The sequence below is a fragment of the Priceomyces carsonii genome (assembly GCF_900007245.1).
Source record: "Priceomyces carsonii strain CBS4050 genome assembly, scaffold: Debaryomyces_carsonii_scaffold_4, whole genome shotgun sequence".
Taxonomy (NCBI): domain Eukaryota; kingdom Fungi; phylum Ascomycota; class Pichiomycetes; order Serinales; family Debaryomycetaceae; genus Priceomyces; species Priceomyces carsonii.
Genome location: NW_026946677.1, coordinates 843,329 through 858,907, shown reverse-complemented (window position 1 = coordinate 858,907; position 15,579 = coordinate 843,329). Strand labels below are relative to the sequence as shown.

General features: G+C 37.7%; 4 protein-coding genes across 4 annotated transcripts; 2 read left to right on the top strand and 2 right to left on the bottom strand.

The window, feature by feature from the left end:
• PMT6 (dolichyl-phosphate-mannose-protein mannosyltransferase) lies at positions 1-1,927 on the bottom strand (the record flags this gene model as incomplete). The annotated part of the gene is made up of 1 exon (XM_062953917.1): positions 1-1,927. A coding segment is annotated over one exon (1,927 nt), but the record flags the coding sequence as incomplete, so codon positions are not given.
• A 725-nt stretch (positions 1,928-2,652) lies between these two features.
• On the top strand, positions 2,653-11,154 carry PRCAT00003953001 (uncharacterized protein; the record flags this gene model as incomplete). The annotated part of the gene is made up of 1 exon (XM_062953916.1): positions 2,653-11,154. One exon carries the CDS (start codon positions 2,653-2,655, stop codon positions 11,152-11,154), a length of 8,502 nt encoding a protein of 2,833 aa, XP_062810671.1.
• A 259-nt stretch (positions 11,155-11,413) lies between these two features.
• CMD1 (calmodulin) lies at positions 11,414-11,755 on the bottom strand (the record flags this gene model as incomplete). The annotated part of the gene is made up of 1 exon (XM_062953915.1): positions 11,414-11,755. One exon carries the CDS (start codon positions 11,753-11,755, stop codon positions 11,414-11,416), a length of 342 nt encoding a protein of 113 aa, XP_062810670.1.
• Positions 11,756-12,270: 515 nt separating this feature from the next.
• On the top strand, positions 12,271-15,543 carry PRCAT00003951001 (deoxycytidyl transferase; the record flags this gene model as incomplete). The annotated part of the gene is made up of 1 exon (XM_062953914.1): positions 12,271-15,543. One exon carries the CDS (start codon positions 12,271-12,273, stop codon positions 15,541-15,543), a length of 3,273 nt encoding a protein of 1,090 aa, XP_062810669.1.
• Between the last annotated feature and the right edge of the window lie 36 nt (positions 15,544-15,579).

Below are 15,579 nucleotides of genomic sequence, written 5' to 3'. Positions count from 1 at the left end.
AGATTAAGAACAACCCTAGTGCAGCAGTCGAGAACCAATTGATAAATGGATGGCCGATTAAGAAATATTTAACATCGTCAGAACCCCAGGAACACATACGTAGCCCACTATGATCTATCGGCCACTCCCACCATTCAGAGCTCAATCTGTCAAATTTATCTGGATCTGGAACCAAAGCATTGTTAGAGGCCATCATTCCATAATTCAATAGAACGAATTCTTTCCAGAATTTTGGTTTTGGAGGAACGTATTTCACCTCAGGTTCTGGGAGTTTGTCATTGACATGGTCCTCTATGTTCCACCATGTGCTCTTATCTTTCAGCATAAACGATCTTTTACAAATGACTTCTCCTTGTTGATAACCCCATGAGGGCAATGAATACCCCGTAGTTGCCAAATAGCAACCTAGTACTTTGTGTCTAAGTCTAAAATTCGTTGATATAGGATGAATAAGATTTGGATCTTCGTCTTTGAAAGCTGGAGAAGGTGATATCTCCTGCAGTTGAACTTCAATTATCCATTCGTCTTTTGAATCACTTTGTTCGAGGTCTGCATAACACGATACCTCATATTGACTTTTCAGCACAAAAGCAGGGATAGGATGAGAATGTAGTAAACAATCTGATTTATCATGCACTAATCTCACCGTATCACCGTTCTTAACTAACCGCGTTAAACTATAAGTATCATTCTCGAGGGGCTCTTGGGTTGCAAACTCACCTCTCAACCCAGATTCAAGATCAAATTCTATCAAAAAGTTGTTATTCTCATCCTTAAACCCATATGTTGTGATTTGTTGCTGTCGTGATCCTTCGGGATAGAGATGTGGATGAGAATGGAGTAAATTCGGAGATAAACCTTGTGACCTGAGTGTAACCATGGAACCGAATCCAACAGATCTCGGTCCTCCCAAAACCAGATTGCCCTCCAACGAAGCTTGAAGCAAGGTCGAAATAGAGCCATCCCCACTTCCAGAATGATTCAAGACGGTGAAGTGCACTTTAAAACAAGCTAAATAGATGAAGAATGGCACAATTATTAAGCAAATAATCCTTGATAGCCAGTGACATATGTATTTCATAAAGGAAATCGAATTAGTGGAGGTAAGCTGATAGAATTTGATTAATAAATCGTAAATGACGTAAAATCCAATTAAAATAGTCACAAATAAGCCAACCCATTTGACAGAGCATACACAGCCGATAGATACACCAGTCATGACCATGGTAGTTATTCCACGAGTAGTCAATAGCGTATTCTGTGTTCTCAAATTATGCAATTTCACTAGGAAATAGTAACTTAGCACCGTGAAAAATAGCAACATAGAATCTAAAAGTATAAATTTCGATAAAGTTAGCGATATCATTTCGAATATGGTCATAAGAGATATAAACCATACGGTAAACTGGCTAAAACCTAAAGCAATAGCAGTTTTGTAAACCACAGGTGTACATAAAATTCCAAAGAGACAATTAAATGCTCTCATTAAAACATAATTGCAGTTATCCGGGTACTCTAGACCACTATCAAAAGCAAAGCTTCCATCATATCCCGCAATGTAGCCAGATAATGCAACCAATAATTTTCCCAATGGGGGATGGACATCAAAGTAGAACTCGCGTTTCAAATAGTATGATCCAAACTTACCGAAATGCGCTTCATCCCATACCACATACTTCGAGGCATCTATCATGTATAGCCTAACAAACGCCGAAAGTGCAGTCAATAGCAATGGATTGATAATTTCAATGAACAACCTTTTATAATGTGAAATGCTGCTCGATGGCTTCAAGTTTAAGTTCAAGGTCCTAGCGGTGAGCTCTTCGACATCATCTTTCTCTATGGGTTCTCGGTAACCTGATCGACTCGAAAGCTTCGACTCGTGATTATACCTTGATGACCCACTATGATAATTGGCGGAATCCATAGTAAAGTGAAATCTTTATTTTTGGGCTGTTGAATAAGTTATTTCGACAGAACTTTTTTAGAATGCGCGTGCCAAAGCTGCTAGACTGCAAATCTGCCATCTATTTCCATCCGTTAATATCATTATTGAATAGCCTCAAAGAACAAATGTTTCAGGGATAAGTAAACTCACCATCATACGAATCTTCATACTAAATACTTTACCGATTTCTTTTGAAGTCAGGCTGCTTAGCCCATCACTGCATTATGAACCTTTAAGCTGACGGTTCCAGAGTCTTCGGAGAAAGCTGTTAATTTGTGTTTATCCTCAAGACAGATCATCGAGCTTTGGCATAGATCTACCGTTTGCCCGCGATCTGTTGATCACTTTGAGTTTGATGTGAAAAAGAAGAAAGAGTACCGGTCTCTGAAGTCAGATATATTAGTGGAAAACAAGAAAGAGCAACTTACCCTTCCAGTAACACACTATGGCTAGCAAAATAAGTACCCAACTAAGAGTGCACTTAGCATATATCCATAGCCCCGTAAGAAACAGTTTGGTTATGTTGCTGACTATTTACTGTTTGCTTGTTTTGTGATTGTCTCACAGTTGCAACATTCTTGTTTACCAATTTTGTGAGTGATCCACGATGATCTCAAAATTGACTTTTTACCACAACAAAGGGAGATCCTAATAGAAATTGATAGCTACAATAAGCTGGAACCAATAGTAAATTCCTATTTACAATGTCAGGCAACCAGAAATCTTCCCCTTCGGAAGATATTCGGGGTCAGCTATCAGATATTCAAAAAAAGCTATTCAGTTCATCAATCAAAACAAAGGTTCCAAGAGCTTCGAAACATGAGAAAGAAAATATTTATCAAGAAGAGGGTACCGAAAAATCACCTGTGAAAGGTAGATCACAAAGAATTCCTATGCCGGTGGTTCCCAAACCGCATCTGATGTCTAGTATGGGGCCTGAATCAAAAGGTAATGACATGAATTTCGTTGTAGGGTTAAGTGAGAACTTGCTAGGCGAGTGTAGACGACTAAACACAGAAAACCACAACTATAAGACCAGGCTTAAAACGGCTCTTCATGAATTAGAGGGGTTTAAACAAGAATGCAAAAGGCTAGCGAGCTCAAAAGATTCTCAAGACATGGCTGAAGCAGACTTAAAGGAAAAGAATTGGGAGTTGGAAACCAACCTAGCAACCTTAAATGAAAAGTTTTCAAGCCTAAATTTGAGCAAAGAGAAGTTATTGAAACTCAACGAAGAAAAAGATGCATCAGTTAATAAAATTCAGAAGGACTACGACGAGTTAATCATCAAAAACAAGACTCTCATGGATAAATACAATGCCTTGGAATCTACATATTCCAAAGAATTGAGCGTTCTTAATGATAGAATTGGAGAATTAAATGATGAAAATGATCAATTGCATTTGAAAATAGCGTCCACCAGTGATAAAAAACTAACACAGGATGTTGAGGAAGATGTGCCTAGTGACAACGCCTCAGAGAGCAACGTACGTGAAGATTTGACCGAGATAGATAGCGTACTTATTGATCCTGTTCCTTTGGACTTACCCTCATCTGATCCTCTGAACCCAAGTTTGGAAATCGAGAACTTAAGAGCTTTAGTAGCACGCAATAATAACACAATTTCAAAATTGAGAAATAGTCTTTTGAAGAAGGAAAGGACTCAATTAGAGACAAAATCACCATTAAAGACGACCGCTAATAGGAAGTCCATCTCTGACAAGTTCGCAAATTCATTTCTGAAAATTTCACCAAGTAAGCGGAATTCAAAATTCTTTGTTTCAGATGACGACAGTGATTTCACCAATCAATTTGGTAACGATAGTGAGGCATGGGAAGAATTTATGGAGCAAAATCTAGCCTCAAGTAGCCCACTTAAAATTTCCAAATCTTCGTCCGGAAATCATACGGCCCACATTCCCGTATCTGGTAGTAAAGCATATGATTCCTTTAATGACACCATTCGGACAAACTCAGATACTGAAATGGATTCTTCTCCTCGTGAAAAGGTTGCATTATACAATGAGCTCGTCGGTGCTTTACCTTCTAGAGAGGAAGTTGAGAGATTTGCAAAAGAGAACGACATGGTAATCATATCGTCTCATGAATATCAAAACTTAAAGGACGAGGAAATTTCAGACGAGAAGTTAAAAGAATTTGCGAGCTGCAAGGATTGTGTGGTAATAGAAAAAGAGGAATATGAAAGATTTTTGGATGAGAGAGAGATGGCAGAGAAGATTAAGTCTAAGAGTATAGTAACCTTACCATCAGAAGAACTCGAACACCTTCATAAGGTTCAAGACCAGTTTGATAATCCTAATTTGGAATATCTTTCCACCAAATTAAATAATTTTGGGTTCAATAAAATCGACAAAATAGAGTATGAGAAAATGCAGCAAATTATTCATGATTATGATAATCCTTCATCCAATTACTTGATTGAACACTGCAATGGGAAAAATTTGAAAGCTTTGAAGTCCGACGAATACGACCAGTACTTGGAAACAATGACGAACTTAGAAACACCAACAAAAGAATATTTGGCAGCGAGAGCAAATGATCTTGGTTTAATTTTAACTTCTTCTAACTACTATGACGAACTTACAGCGCTAGCGAATCTGCCATCTGAGAGCCACATTATTGAAAAAGCAAAAGAAAAAGGACTAGTGACTTTATCGGAAGAAGCACATAAGAAACTTGTTAGTCCTAACCTTGAATCATTGAAATCAAGCGCAGAAAAGTTCAACTCAATTATTCTTACTAAGGACTTGTATAATAATCTCATATATCCTAGTAAGGAAAAACTAAACGAAACTTGTCAGTTGAGGAATTTGGTTACTTTAACTCAAGAGGATTTTGTCGCTTTGAAGAAGGTTGCTGAAGAACCTGATTTGGAGCATTTAAAAAATCATGCTCCGAAGCACAATCAAAAATTACTTTCTAATGAAGAATACACGATGCTCACGCTCAAAGCTGAGAATCCTTCTTTGGATACTATGAATTCAACTGCTGCTGCGTTAGGATATGAAATTATAAAGAGGGAAGAACTTGCAGATATAAAAACCCTAGCAGACTCTCCTAGCCTTACTCATGTAAAGATGCATGCAGAGCTCCATGACTTGATATGCTTACAAAAGCAAGAATACGCAACGCTATATAAACAAGCCAGTGAGCCGTCAATGGAGGTTATCTCACCAAGATTAGAACAAATAGGTCATAAGGCTATCAGAAGAGAACTCTTCGAAGAACTAGAAACCCTTGCAAATCATCCAACTAAGGGACATCTCGATGTCAAAGCAGAAATCCTTGGCTGTTTGGTTGTCACTCAAGAAGACTTCAGAGCCTTAGAAGATCTCGCACATAATCCTCCTTTGAAACACATCGAGCTAAAGGCTACTGCAAAAGGAATGGTAGTGGTCAGGGAAACTGATTATAAGGAAGTTACTAGCTTGGCAAATAACCCATCTATTGAAACTGTACTGGAAAGAGCAAGGGCGCTTGGCTTTTCTGTTATCTCCACAGCGGAGGTTGAAAAGTTAGAAGAACTTGCCTATAACCCTTCTATTGATCACTTAAGTCTGAGAGCTGCTAAACATGAGCACACCTTGATTAGCAAAGACAGATATGATAAATTATCCAAAATGGCACACAATCCTGAACTTTCAGATCTTGAAGTTATGGCCAGTAAGTTTGGCTGCGCAGTACTAGATGAAAATATTTATTCCAAACTTAAGGAAATAGAAGTATCACCATCTTTAGACTTTCTTCAAGAAAAATCATCGTCGATTAATTATACAATGATTAAAAGTCAGGATTTAAAAGAATTAATAAAAATCAAGGAAGACCCAGAAATAGGTCTAATAATGAAAATGTCTTCTAGACTTGGCTATGATGTGATTGAAAAAGAAGAATACTCCAGATTGTCGGCTCTTGAAAAATCTCCTGACATTAATTTTATAACAATCAAAGCGACTGAAAATGGTTATGATGTTATCAGACGCGAACAGCATGAAAAATTAAAACAATTGGTGGAAAAACCAACCATAGAGGATATATCAGATAAAGCTGGGGAATTAGGATTCATGGTCTTGTTAAAAACTGATTACGATGCTTTAATTTCTATCTCGGAGACCCCATCGTTATCACATATTGAAGATAAAGCAGGCGAGCTTGGCTGTACAGTAATCGATAATGAGACATATGGGCGTATTAGAAGAATTTCGACCAATCCGACAATTGACGATGTCAATTCATTGGCTTCCAAACTTAGTCTTGTAATAAAAACGAAGGAAGAATATCTTGATTTAGAAAGACTTGCTCTTAATCCAGATATTGGAGATCTTCGAACATCTGCAGAGAGGTTAAACTTGGTCATTCTAGAAAAGAGAGATTACGAAAGCCTCTCTTTGTTGGCCAAAAATCCAGATAAGGAGCATTTGGGTAGGAAATGCAAGGAGCTCGGGTTAGTAGCTATTACGATGGAAGAATATGAGAGAATTATACAAAAGGCTGAACACCCCTCCACTACGCAAGTACATCAGGCAGCCTCATCACACAATATGGTCGCAATTCCGGAGACTGATTACTGTGACATGCGTTCTAGAGCTTTTGAGCCTTCAGTCGAAGATCTTTCGAAGGCTGCGCAAAGACTTGGATATAACTTGATTTTGGAATCAGAACATAATTTGTTCAGTAATCCATCTGTAAGCTTCTTAAAAGAGAAAGCTTTGGGGCTTAATAGTACGGTGTTGGATAATGTGGAATATAGTAAAATTCTAAGGCAGATTGAAGAACCAAGTCGTGAATTTTTGGAGGAAAAACTAAGAAAGTTTGGTCTAGTTCCAGTCGAGACCATTGAATTAAATAAATTGAAGGTTCTTGCCTATAATCCTTCAATGGGGCATCTTGAAAAAATAGCTAACGAGAATGAAATGTTATTGGTCAAATCAAAGGATCATATAAAAACGTTAACTTTGCTTAAGCCCGAAAGCAGGGATACTATAGAGAAGGTGGCAGAAGATGCGAAGTTATCAAACCACTCCTTTATACCGACGATTGAATTGGAGAGAATTTTGAAGGAAAATAGTAAAACCCTATCAGATCGTGTCTACGAAGCAAATTTAACCTTGGTTAAAACTTCTGTAATAAATAGTCTATTAAATGCATCTGGTTCACTTACTGTTGAGGATTTGATGGAAAGTATAGAATCGCAAAAGCTTGAAATTGTGTCTTCATCGGAATGGCTGAAGCTAAGATTGAGAGCTTCGGAGCCTCTAGAGGAAATAGCAAAAAGCCATAATAAGATAGTTTTAACCAAAGGCGAATACGATGATTTTAGTACTCGTCTGTCTTTACCATCAATTAAAAAAGCAGCCGAAATTGAAGGATATAGTTTGATTGCAATTGAAGAACTATCGGCTTTGAGAAAGGTCGCTGGAAGTCCAATTGAAACACGCGCTCAAGAAATTGGTAAGATATTGATTCCTCGTAGCGAGTACGAGAACATGATTCAAACCCTCCGTACGCCGCCCATCGAGTTCATTATTGAGAAGGCGACATCTTATGATTCTTCAGTTATCTCTCTGTCAAGGCTTGAAGAATTGGAAAGTTACTATGACAAACCGCTTAATGAAGTTGCTGAAAGTTCAAATAAGATAGTACTTGATAAAAAGGATCATGGTATATTATTGGAAGAGTACGAAGGTTTGATCCGGGATGCTGAAATTTCACTCGAGGAAAAAGCGAAATCTGAGAACATGAAATTAATTCCAGTTAACGTATATGACGACTTGATCAGAGACAAGCAGAGCTTAGAAAAAGGCCTCGAGACACCAACAGTCTCGTACTTGGAGCAAAAAGCGAAATGTGAGAACATGAAGCTAGTTTCAGTTGATGTATATGACGCTTTAATCGAAGAGAAGCAAAATTTTGAGCAAAGTATCAAAACTCCAACAGTCTCGTATTTAGAGGAGAAAGCGAAATGCGAGAACATGAAACTAGTTTCAGTTGATGTATATGACGCTTTAATCAAAGAGAAGCAAAGTTTGGAGCAAAGTATCAAAACTCCCACAGTTTCGTATTTAGAGGAGAAAGCCAAATCTGAAAACATGCAACTAGTCCCAACTGAACAATATGAAGCTTTAATCAGAGACAAACAAAGCTTAGAAAAAGGCCTCGAGACACCAACAGTCTCGTACTTGGAGCAAAAAGCGAAATGTGAGAACATGAAGCTAGTTTCAGTTGATATATATGACGCTTTAATCAAAGAGAAGCAAAGCTTAGAACAAAGTATTGCAACACCAACAGTTTCCTATTTAGAAGAAAAGGCAAACTTGCTTGACCGTGTTGTCTTACGTGAAAAAGAAGCAAGCGAACTCAAACTAAAGGCAAATGAAACAATTCAAGAAAAAGCAAAGGATCTTTCTCTTATTATAGTGGATGCTGAATTTTATGAAAACTTACAGATGGAAGCTAATGAGAGCTTGCAACAAAGAGCAAAACGGGAAGGATTTAATTTAGTAGAATCGTCACAGTATAATGCGTTGATCAACCCTAATTTAGACGAACTAGAGCAACATGCGAAAAGGCACATGCATAGCATTATTGCGACTCCAGCATTAATTGATTTAGAGAAAGCAGCAAAAGAGTCCATAAATGAGAAGGCAGAAAATTCGAATCTCTTAATAATTGAGCCTGTTGAATATCAAAATTTGAAATCAAAAGCGGAAAGGCCATCTTTTGACTTTATGAAAGAAAAAATCAGCTCATCTGGATATACCGTGATTCCTGAGACCGAGTTAGTAGCCCTTAAGGTAAAGAGTTCGAAGACACTAGAGGAGAGTGCAAAGGATGAAGGTAAGAAACTTCTTTCATACGTCGAGTATGATGAGTTGGTTAACCCTTCCTTAGATAAGTTGCACGAGACTGCAAGTAGCTTTCTGTACAAACTCTTTCCAGAATCTGAACTAGCAGCACTCATAGCCCGAGACTCTGAGACTTTGGAAGAGAAGGCTATACGAGAAAACCTAAAGTTAACCACAACCGACTATTTGAAAGAATTGGAAGAGCCCTCCGTTGAACGTCTAAGGGTTTTAGCTCTGGCTGTTGATTGTGTCTTAATTCCCAGCTCTTCTTACGATTTCCTAAAAGTAAAATCTTTGAAAACAGTCTACGAGTTAGCAGAGGAGGCTTCCTTGAAATTATTAGGTACACAAGAATATGACGACTTGTTGTTAAAGGCGAATAAGCCTTCGATTAAACAAATCGAAGAGAGTGCGAAGGAAAATGGGTTGATTACCTTGCCAAAAGAAACGCTTAAAAAGTTAGAGGCAAGAGCAGACGAGTCGCTCGAAGAAGCTGCACAAAGGTATAATATGAAAGTTATTAGTAATGAAAATTATAAAGATTTGGTATGTCCTTCTATAGAGCTATTGGAGAAAAATGCCACTGAAATAGGGATGAAGATAATACCCATGGATCTGTCGAATATAAACAAAGAATCTAAAAATGAAAGTATGAAGATTGACGAAAATCATTATGAAACACTACTGAGTAAGAATTCTGCTTTATTGCAAAAACCTGAGCCGCTTGAAGTTTTCAATCTCGGTGAAAATAATAACAGTTCAGATAATGTAGCAGAAGCGTCAGCAGTTTCGTTGGAAGATTCAGGCATCAAAAAAGTGACATCCGATGATAACAATGGTGCAGCAATGTCGAGTTCCCAGGATCTTGCGATAGATGAAGACCAAGTTGTCTTTCAGGATGCTGAAAATTCGTTTATTCTTAACGAAAATGAGCTCAGGATGAGCGCCGAAAGGCTCGGCTTAATTGTTGTACTGCAGAGTGAATATGACTTATTCATAAGTGAAAATGGCAAAAATAAAATGGTCCCAGAGTCTGACATTCATGAACTAAAGCAACAAATAGCTGAAAAGGATTCTCTTATATTTGATCTCAAGAGAGCACATTTGACAAAAGAATCGCTTATTGCAAAGCTGAAAGATTTTAATCTTGTATTCTTGGATAAGACTGACTACGAGAAGCTCAAAAAAGATACAGACAGGCATGAGCAGACGGAACTGAAGAGTTTAGGGTTAAGTGGAGACTCCAAGGTAAACAATGAAGTACAGCCGGCTCCAGAACTTCCAAACAAGAACCTTGTTTTTGAAAGAGTGCGTGAAATGGGATTTATGTGTATTCCTGAGTCTTGTGCTATCAATGTAGAAGAAAGACCCATAGATTTTACTAAAGTCACAATTTTGCCAACATCTTATTATTCAAGCTTGGTCGATTCTAAACTGTCGCCTGAGAAGGATATATCCGAAGTCGAATTTAAAAACTATGCAGAAAAAAATGGATACGAGGTTCAAAAGCTTCCCCATGGAACAGTTGAGACAACCGTTGGCTCATTTACTACGAAGCCTACTTCTGCAGATTTAGCTACCCCTCCAGTGACTGCCATTCGTGAAAAAGGCTCAATGAAAAATATTGGGAACCCCCTCAAAAAGACCACGATTCCAAAATCACATTCAGTAGCATCAATGTTGTCTCATGCACCAAGTGTAGTTGACTCACTTCGAACAACAGGTGGTTTTTCTATGATGACAAATGCTTCATTGACAGATAGGTCAATGATACCAGCCATTACACAGGTAGTAATTGGAGAATACTTATTCAAATATTATCGTCGTTTGGGACCATTTAGTGCAATTTCTGAAACTCGCCATGAGCGTTACTTTTGGGTTCATCCATATACTTTAACATTATACTGGTCTGAAAACAACCCTGTATTAGGAAATCCATCACACGTGAGAACAAGAGCAGCTGCAATCATCGACGTTGAAAGTGTACAAGATAATAATCCTTTACCAACTGGTATTTATCATAAGAGCATTGTAGTACGCTCACAAGGAAAGAGTGTTAAATTTACATGTGCTACAAGAAAACGCCATAACATTTGGTACAACGCTTTACGATACTTAATTCACCGAAATATGGACGATTTGATAATAGAAAAAGATGCTAACGATGACAGTGACAATAACTTTAAGGAAGACCAACTGGTCTCTAACTCCCATAAGAACGAAGAAATTTATGACCCTGGTGAACGCCAAGTTTATCCGAGATCAAGAGTAGTATCTACTCCCACTGGAATTAAGACACCTGCGAAAACGAAAGTGAGTAGATTCAATTCTTTACGCAGATGAGGCGACTGTTACTTTAGGTTAGACATTAGGTTTAAATTAAACTTATCATTTAAGTTCTTAACTAGTAGCTTAATTCTCTAATGGTGTTTCTTATGTGATAATTAGACACTATAAATTCAAGACCCTAACAGACACAATAGGACTGTCAGAACATATACTTACTATGTAATTTATAAAAAGTAAAAAAAAACAACGAAACACATAATAACACGGTATCAAATGAGGATTAACATCACATCATCCGTAAATAAACACTAAATTAACGTGCCGCCAACAATTGAGTGAACTCCTGGATATCAATTTCACCATCATTATTAGTGTCAGCCTCCTTGATCATTTGATCTACATCGGCATCTGACAACTTTTCACCAATAGAAGTCAAGACATGTCTCAACTCAGCAGCGCTGATTTTGCCGTCGCCATTTCTGTCGAATACTTTAAACGCTTCTGCAATTTCGGCTTCTGAATCAGTGTCCTTCATTTTTCTAGCCATCATGGTAAGAAATTCTGGGAAATCAACAGATCCATCACTGTTAACATCAACTTCATTAATCATGTCAGTTAATTCACTCTCAGATGGGTTTTGGCCCAATGATCTCATAACTGTACCCAATTCTTTGGAAGTAATTTTTCCATCACTGTCCTTGTCAAACAATGAAAAAGCTTCTTTAAACTCAGCAATCTGTTGCTCTGATAACTTCTCAGCCTATGAGTGTTAGTATTTTGTTGCCTCGAAGCTCTAAAGAGTTTATGGTACCGCGTTGTTTTCGACAACATCAGAATTTTAAACTCTTTTGAACATTATTATACTGTCACTCCCACAAAGAGAGTGCTATAGCTTCTTTAGAACTGTCGCTACGTATAGACATACCATTTTTGTGGTTTTCTTTATGATCACACTATTAGTTTGCTAAATAGACGCTGTCAGAGATAAAAATAGCGAGAGAATATTAAATCGTTTTAGTGACACTTTAGCTTTGTTTGGCAGAATTCATTAGAAGTGATCTACAAATCTAAACATAAAAATCAGTAGTCAACCAAGATCCCACGAAATTATAAATACCCAAACATAACTTTGGTGACGATACAGTAAAGACATGGATATATTCACAGTAAATGGGGGATGATAGCCAAAATTATCAATTATATTTGAGGTCTCTTGATGATAGTCAATTTATATCACATTTCAAGAATTTGAGTCAAAGAAGCGATGTGGTTAGAGAAGATTCATTTCAAGCACAGTCGACCCTATCAAGAGAAGTTGATGTTGTTAATAGTTTCACTTCAACGAGTACAGACCCGTTTAACGATGGGTTGGATGACGAACTATTAAAATTGGTTGCAAAGGATAATGATCCGGCAAACGTAACTGATGATGACGAAGTTGAACAGCTTCAAGAAAATTTCGGAGATGCTGCTGACGATAACAGGATATCGAATTCTTTTCGAGATAAAGAATATGATGAAGTTAAGCTGGACGAAGAGGATCCAGAGGTAGGACCAGTCCATGAATTTGGTGATTTCGGATTATATTTTCGAAACAAACTCATAAAGCAGCAAAAATCGGATATTGAGTATATTAAGTGGGAGAATAAGAGAAGAAGAAGAGAAGGTAAAGATCAGTTAGTACCTGTTTTTCAAGGTTGTATTATTCATGTGAACGGATACACTGTGCCGTCAATTAATGAAATTCATCGATTGGTGATTTTACATGGTGGAAAGTTTTTGAGCTATCTAGGAAAGAAATCAGCTGCTACCCACATAATCTGTGATAGGCTTACACCAAGGAAAAGAATTGAATTCAAAAACTGTCGCGTTGTAAAAGCAAAATGGATCGTCGATTCTGTTGATAAGCACAAATTACTTAATTGGTTCGATTATAGATTGATAGAGGATATTGAATACGGCCAAACTCGATTGGAGTTTGGGGCGGCCAAGGCTAGCGATAGCTATGAGGAAAATGAAGGAAGTCAGCAAATGAGTGAACGTGACCGTGTCGAGGGCGAGGGCCTGTTAGAGGAACTGGTTCAATCAGAGCCACTCAAAACTGAGTCATTAGACGATATTAAACTCAATTCAGGTAATACAAATGCCATAGATGCTAGGCATCCTGAATTTTTGAAACACTTTTTTGCTAAATCGAGACTTCACCACTTAAGCACTTGGAAAGCAGACTTGAGGTTGCAATTTTTGAGGCGAATTATTAAGGAAGAACAGCACACATCCCAAAATAAGGCTAAAATAAATGAAAGATTGATTTTACATATCGATTTTGATTGCTTTTTTGCCACTGCTTCCTGTCTCAACTATCCAAACATCGATGTTAAAACCCAACCAGTGGCCGTCAGCCACGGAACAATAACTTCAGATGTGGCCAGCTGCAATTACGTAGCAAGAAGCTTCGGTGTTAAAAATGGAATGTGGATGAGAAGCGCGAGACGAAAATGCCCCAATCTTATCACTTTAAATTATGACTTTGATTCTTATGAAAATAGATCAACTAAATTTTACGATTACTTAGTCAATCGTCATATTTTTGATTCCATATTTCCAGTTCTGATAGATGAAGTCTTGGTTGATGCTAGTTCGTATTGTGATGGCCCTGACTTCCAGGCGTCCGTAGAAAAGTTGTGTCAAGAAATAAGGAGAGACGTTTTTTCTCTAACTCAATGTCCAGTTAGTATTGGTGCATCGCATAATGTCCTCCTAGCTCGTTTGGCGCTACGAAAAGCCAAACCTGACGGATATTTCCACTTAAAGGATAATGTTGAAGAATTTTTGCGAGAGATTCCGTTAACTGACTTGCCAGGAATTGGTGAAAATGTGAAACATAGATTAATTACAGAGTTGAAGATGGAGGGAAAGACTCCAAAGGAAAACCCTGTTATAGAGGACTTACTTTTTTTCTCCGAGCTCAAGTTAAGTGCCATTTTTGGTGAAAAGACTGGAAAAAAATTACATCAATATGCAAGGGGAATTAGTGAGGCTACCATAAGTATTGATATAAGTAATAGTGAAGCGGCATTGGGACGAAAGTCTCTTTCGGTAGAGGTTAATTATGGAATAAGATTTGATAAAATTGAACAAGCTGATTTCTTTTTAATGCAGATTTCAGAAGAATTGCATTCCAGGTTGGTCAAGCTTAGACTTTGTGGCTCGAATCTATCTTTGAAGCTTGCCAGAAGATCCCCGGATGCTCCATTAGACCCTCCAAAGTATCTTGGAATGGGTATATGTGATTCTTTCAGTAAATCGTCTAGTTTAGGAGTTCCCACAAATGACTGGGGTGTCGTAGGCTCAGAGTTAAAATCGCTCTTCAGAATTATCAACGTTCCTATACATGAGTTAAGAGGAATTGGCGTGACTATGACTAAATTGGAGGACATAGAGGTCCTCAAAAAAAATAGACAGAGAAGGTTGCCATTCGAAACTGGCAAACCTGCGATGGATACTGGCGAAGACAGCAAGAAAAGGAAGTCTAAAGATAATGTTTTAAATTCTTTGCCTGATGAAGATATAGATTGGGATGTGTTCAAAGAGTTGCCTCAAGATATAAAGAAAGAATTGCTCTCAGAGCTTAGAAGACGCTTTCATACGTCTTCCGAATTCCCATCTCCCGTCAAAAGACAAATAATGGGCAAGCTGCCATCAAAACTTGACCGAGGCACCAAAGTGTATCTTCAACAACTACTTCCATCGCAGTCTGGAAACCAAGTGAAATATATAAGAACGATTGAATCCCCTACGAAACTCTCTAAGAAGCGTCAAAAAGTGGTGAGGAACAATCTGCCGACAAAAAATAAGTCACCAGAATTTGAGATTAACTCTAGTTCTTATGACTCGAGCGTGTTGAACGAGTTGCCGTCCTCTGTTAGGAATGACGTTTTGAAAGACATCGAATATAAGAAGAAAATAAAAAAGTTTGACCTAGTTCCATTGAAAGAAAAAATTGAAAACAAATATAAGAAGCAGAGATCAAAAGTCCAAGAAATTTCGTCGGATTGGATCTCAAATCAAAGACGATCGTTTGCGACTCCTTTGTTTTTAAATCGTGAGTCTTCGTTTCCCCAAATAAAATCGCAATTAGAAGGGTGGGTTTCGTCCTCTCTTCGTCAAAATGGACCACATCCAGATGATGTGTCGATACTTGCACAATATTTTAGAGACCTTTTGAATGTTGGAAGCCTTAACAGATGCTTAATTTTACTTGAGTGGCTCAGAACTAATATCGAATGTGAAAAGAGCCTTTTAAAGAGTGGAATATATGGGGCTGATGATCACAAATTGATACAAAATGGGATTGAGGACTGGGAGGATCAAATGAATAAAACTATTCTTCCCGTCATTGACTTTTATTGTAAAATCAATAATATTAATGCTACTCTGTAAATAAACGCGATTCTTCGATAGTTTACATGTAGATAT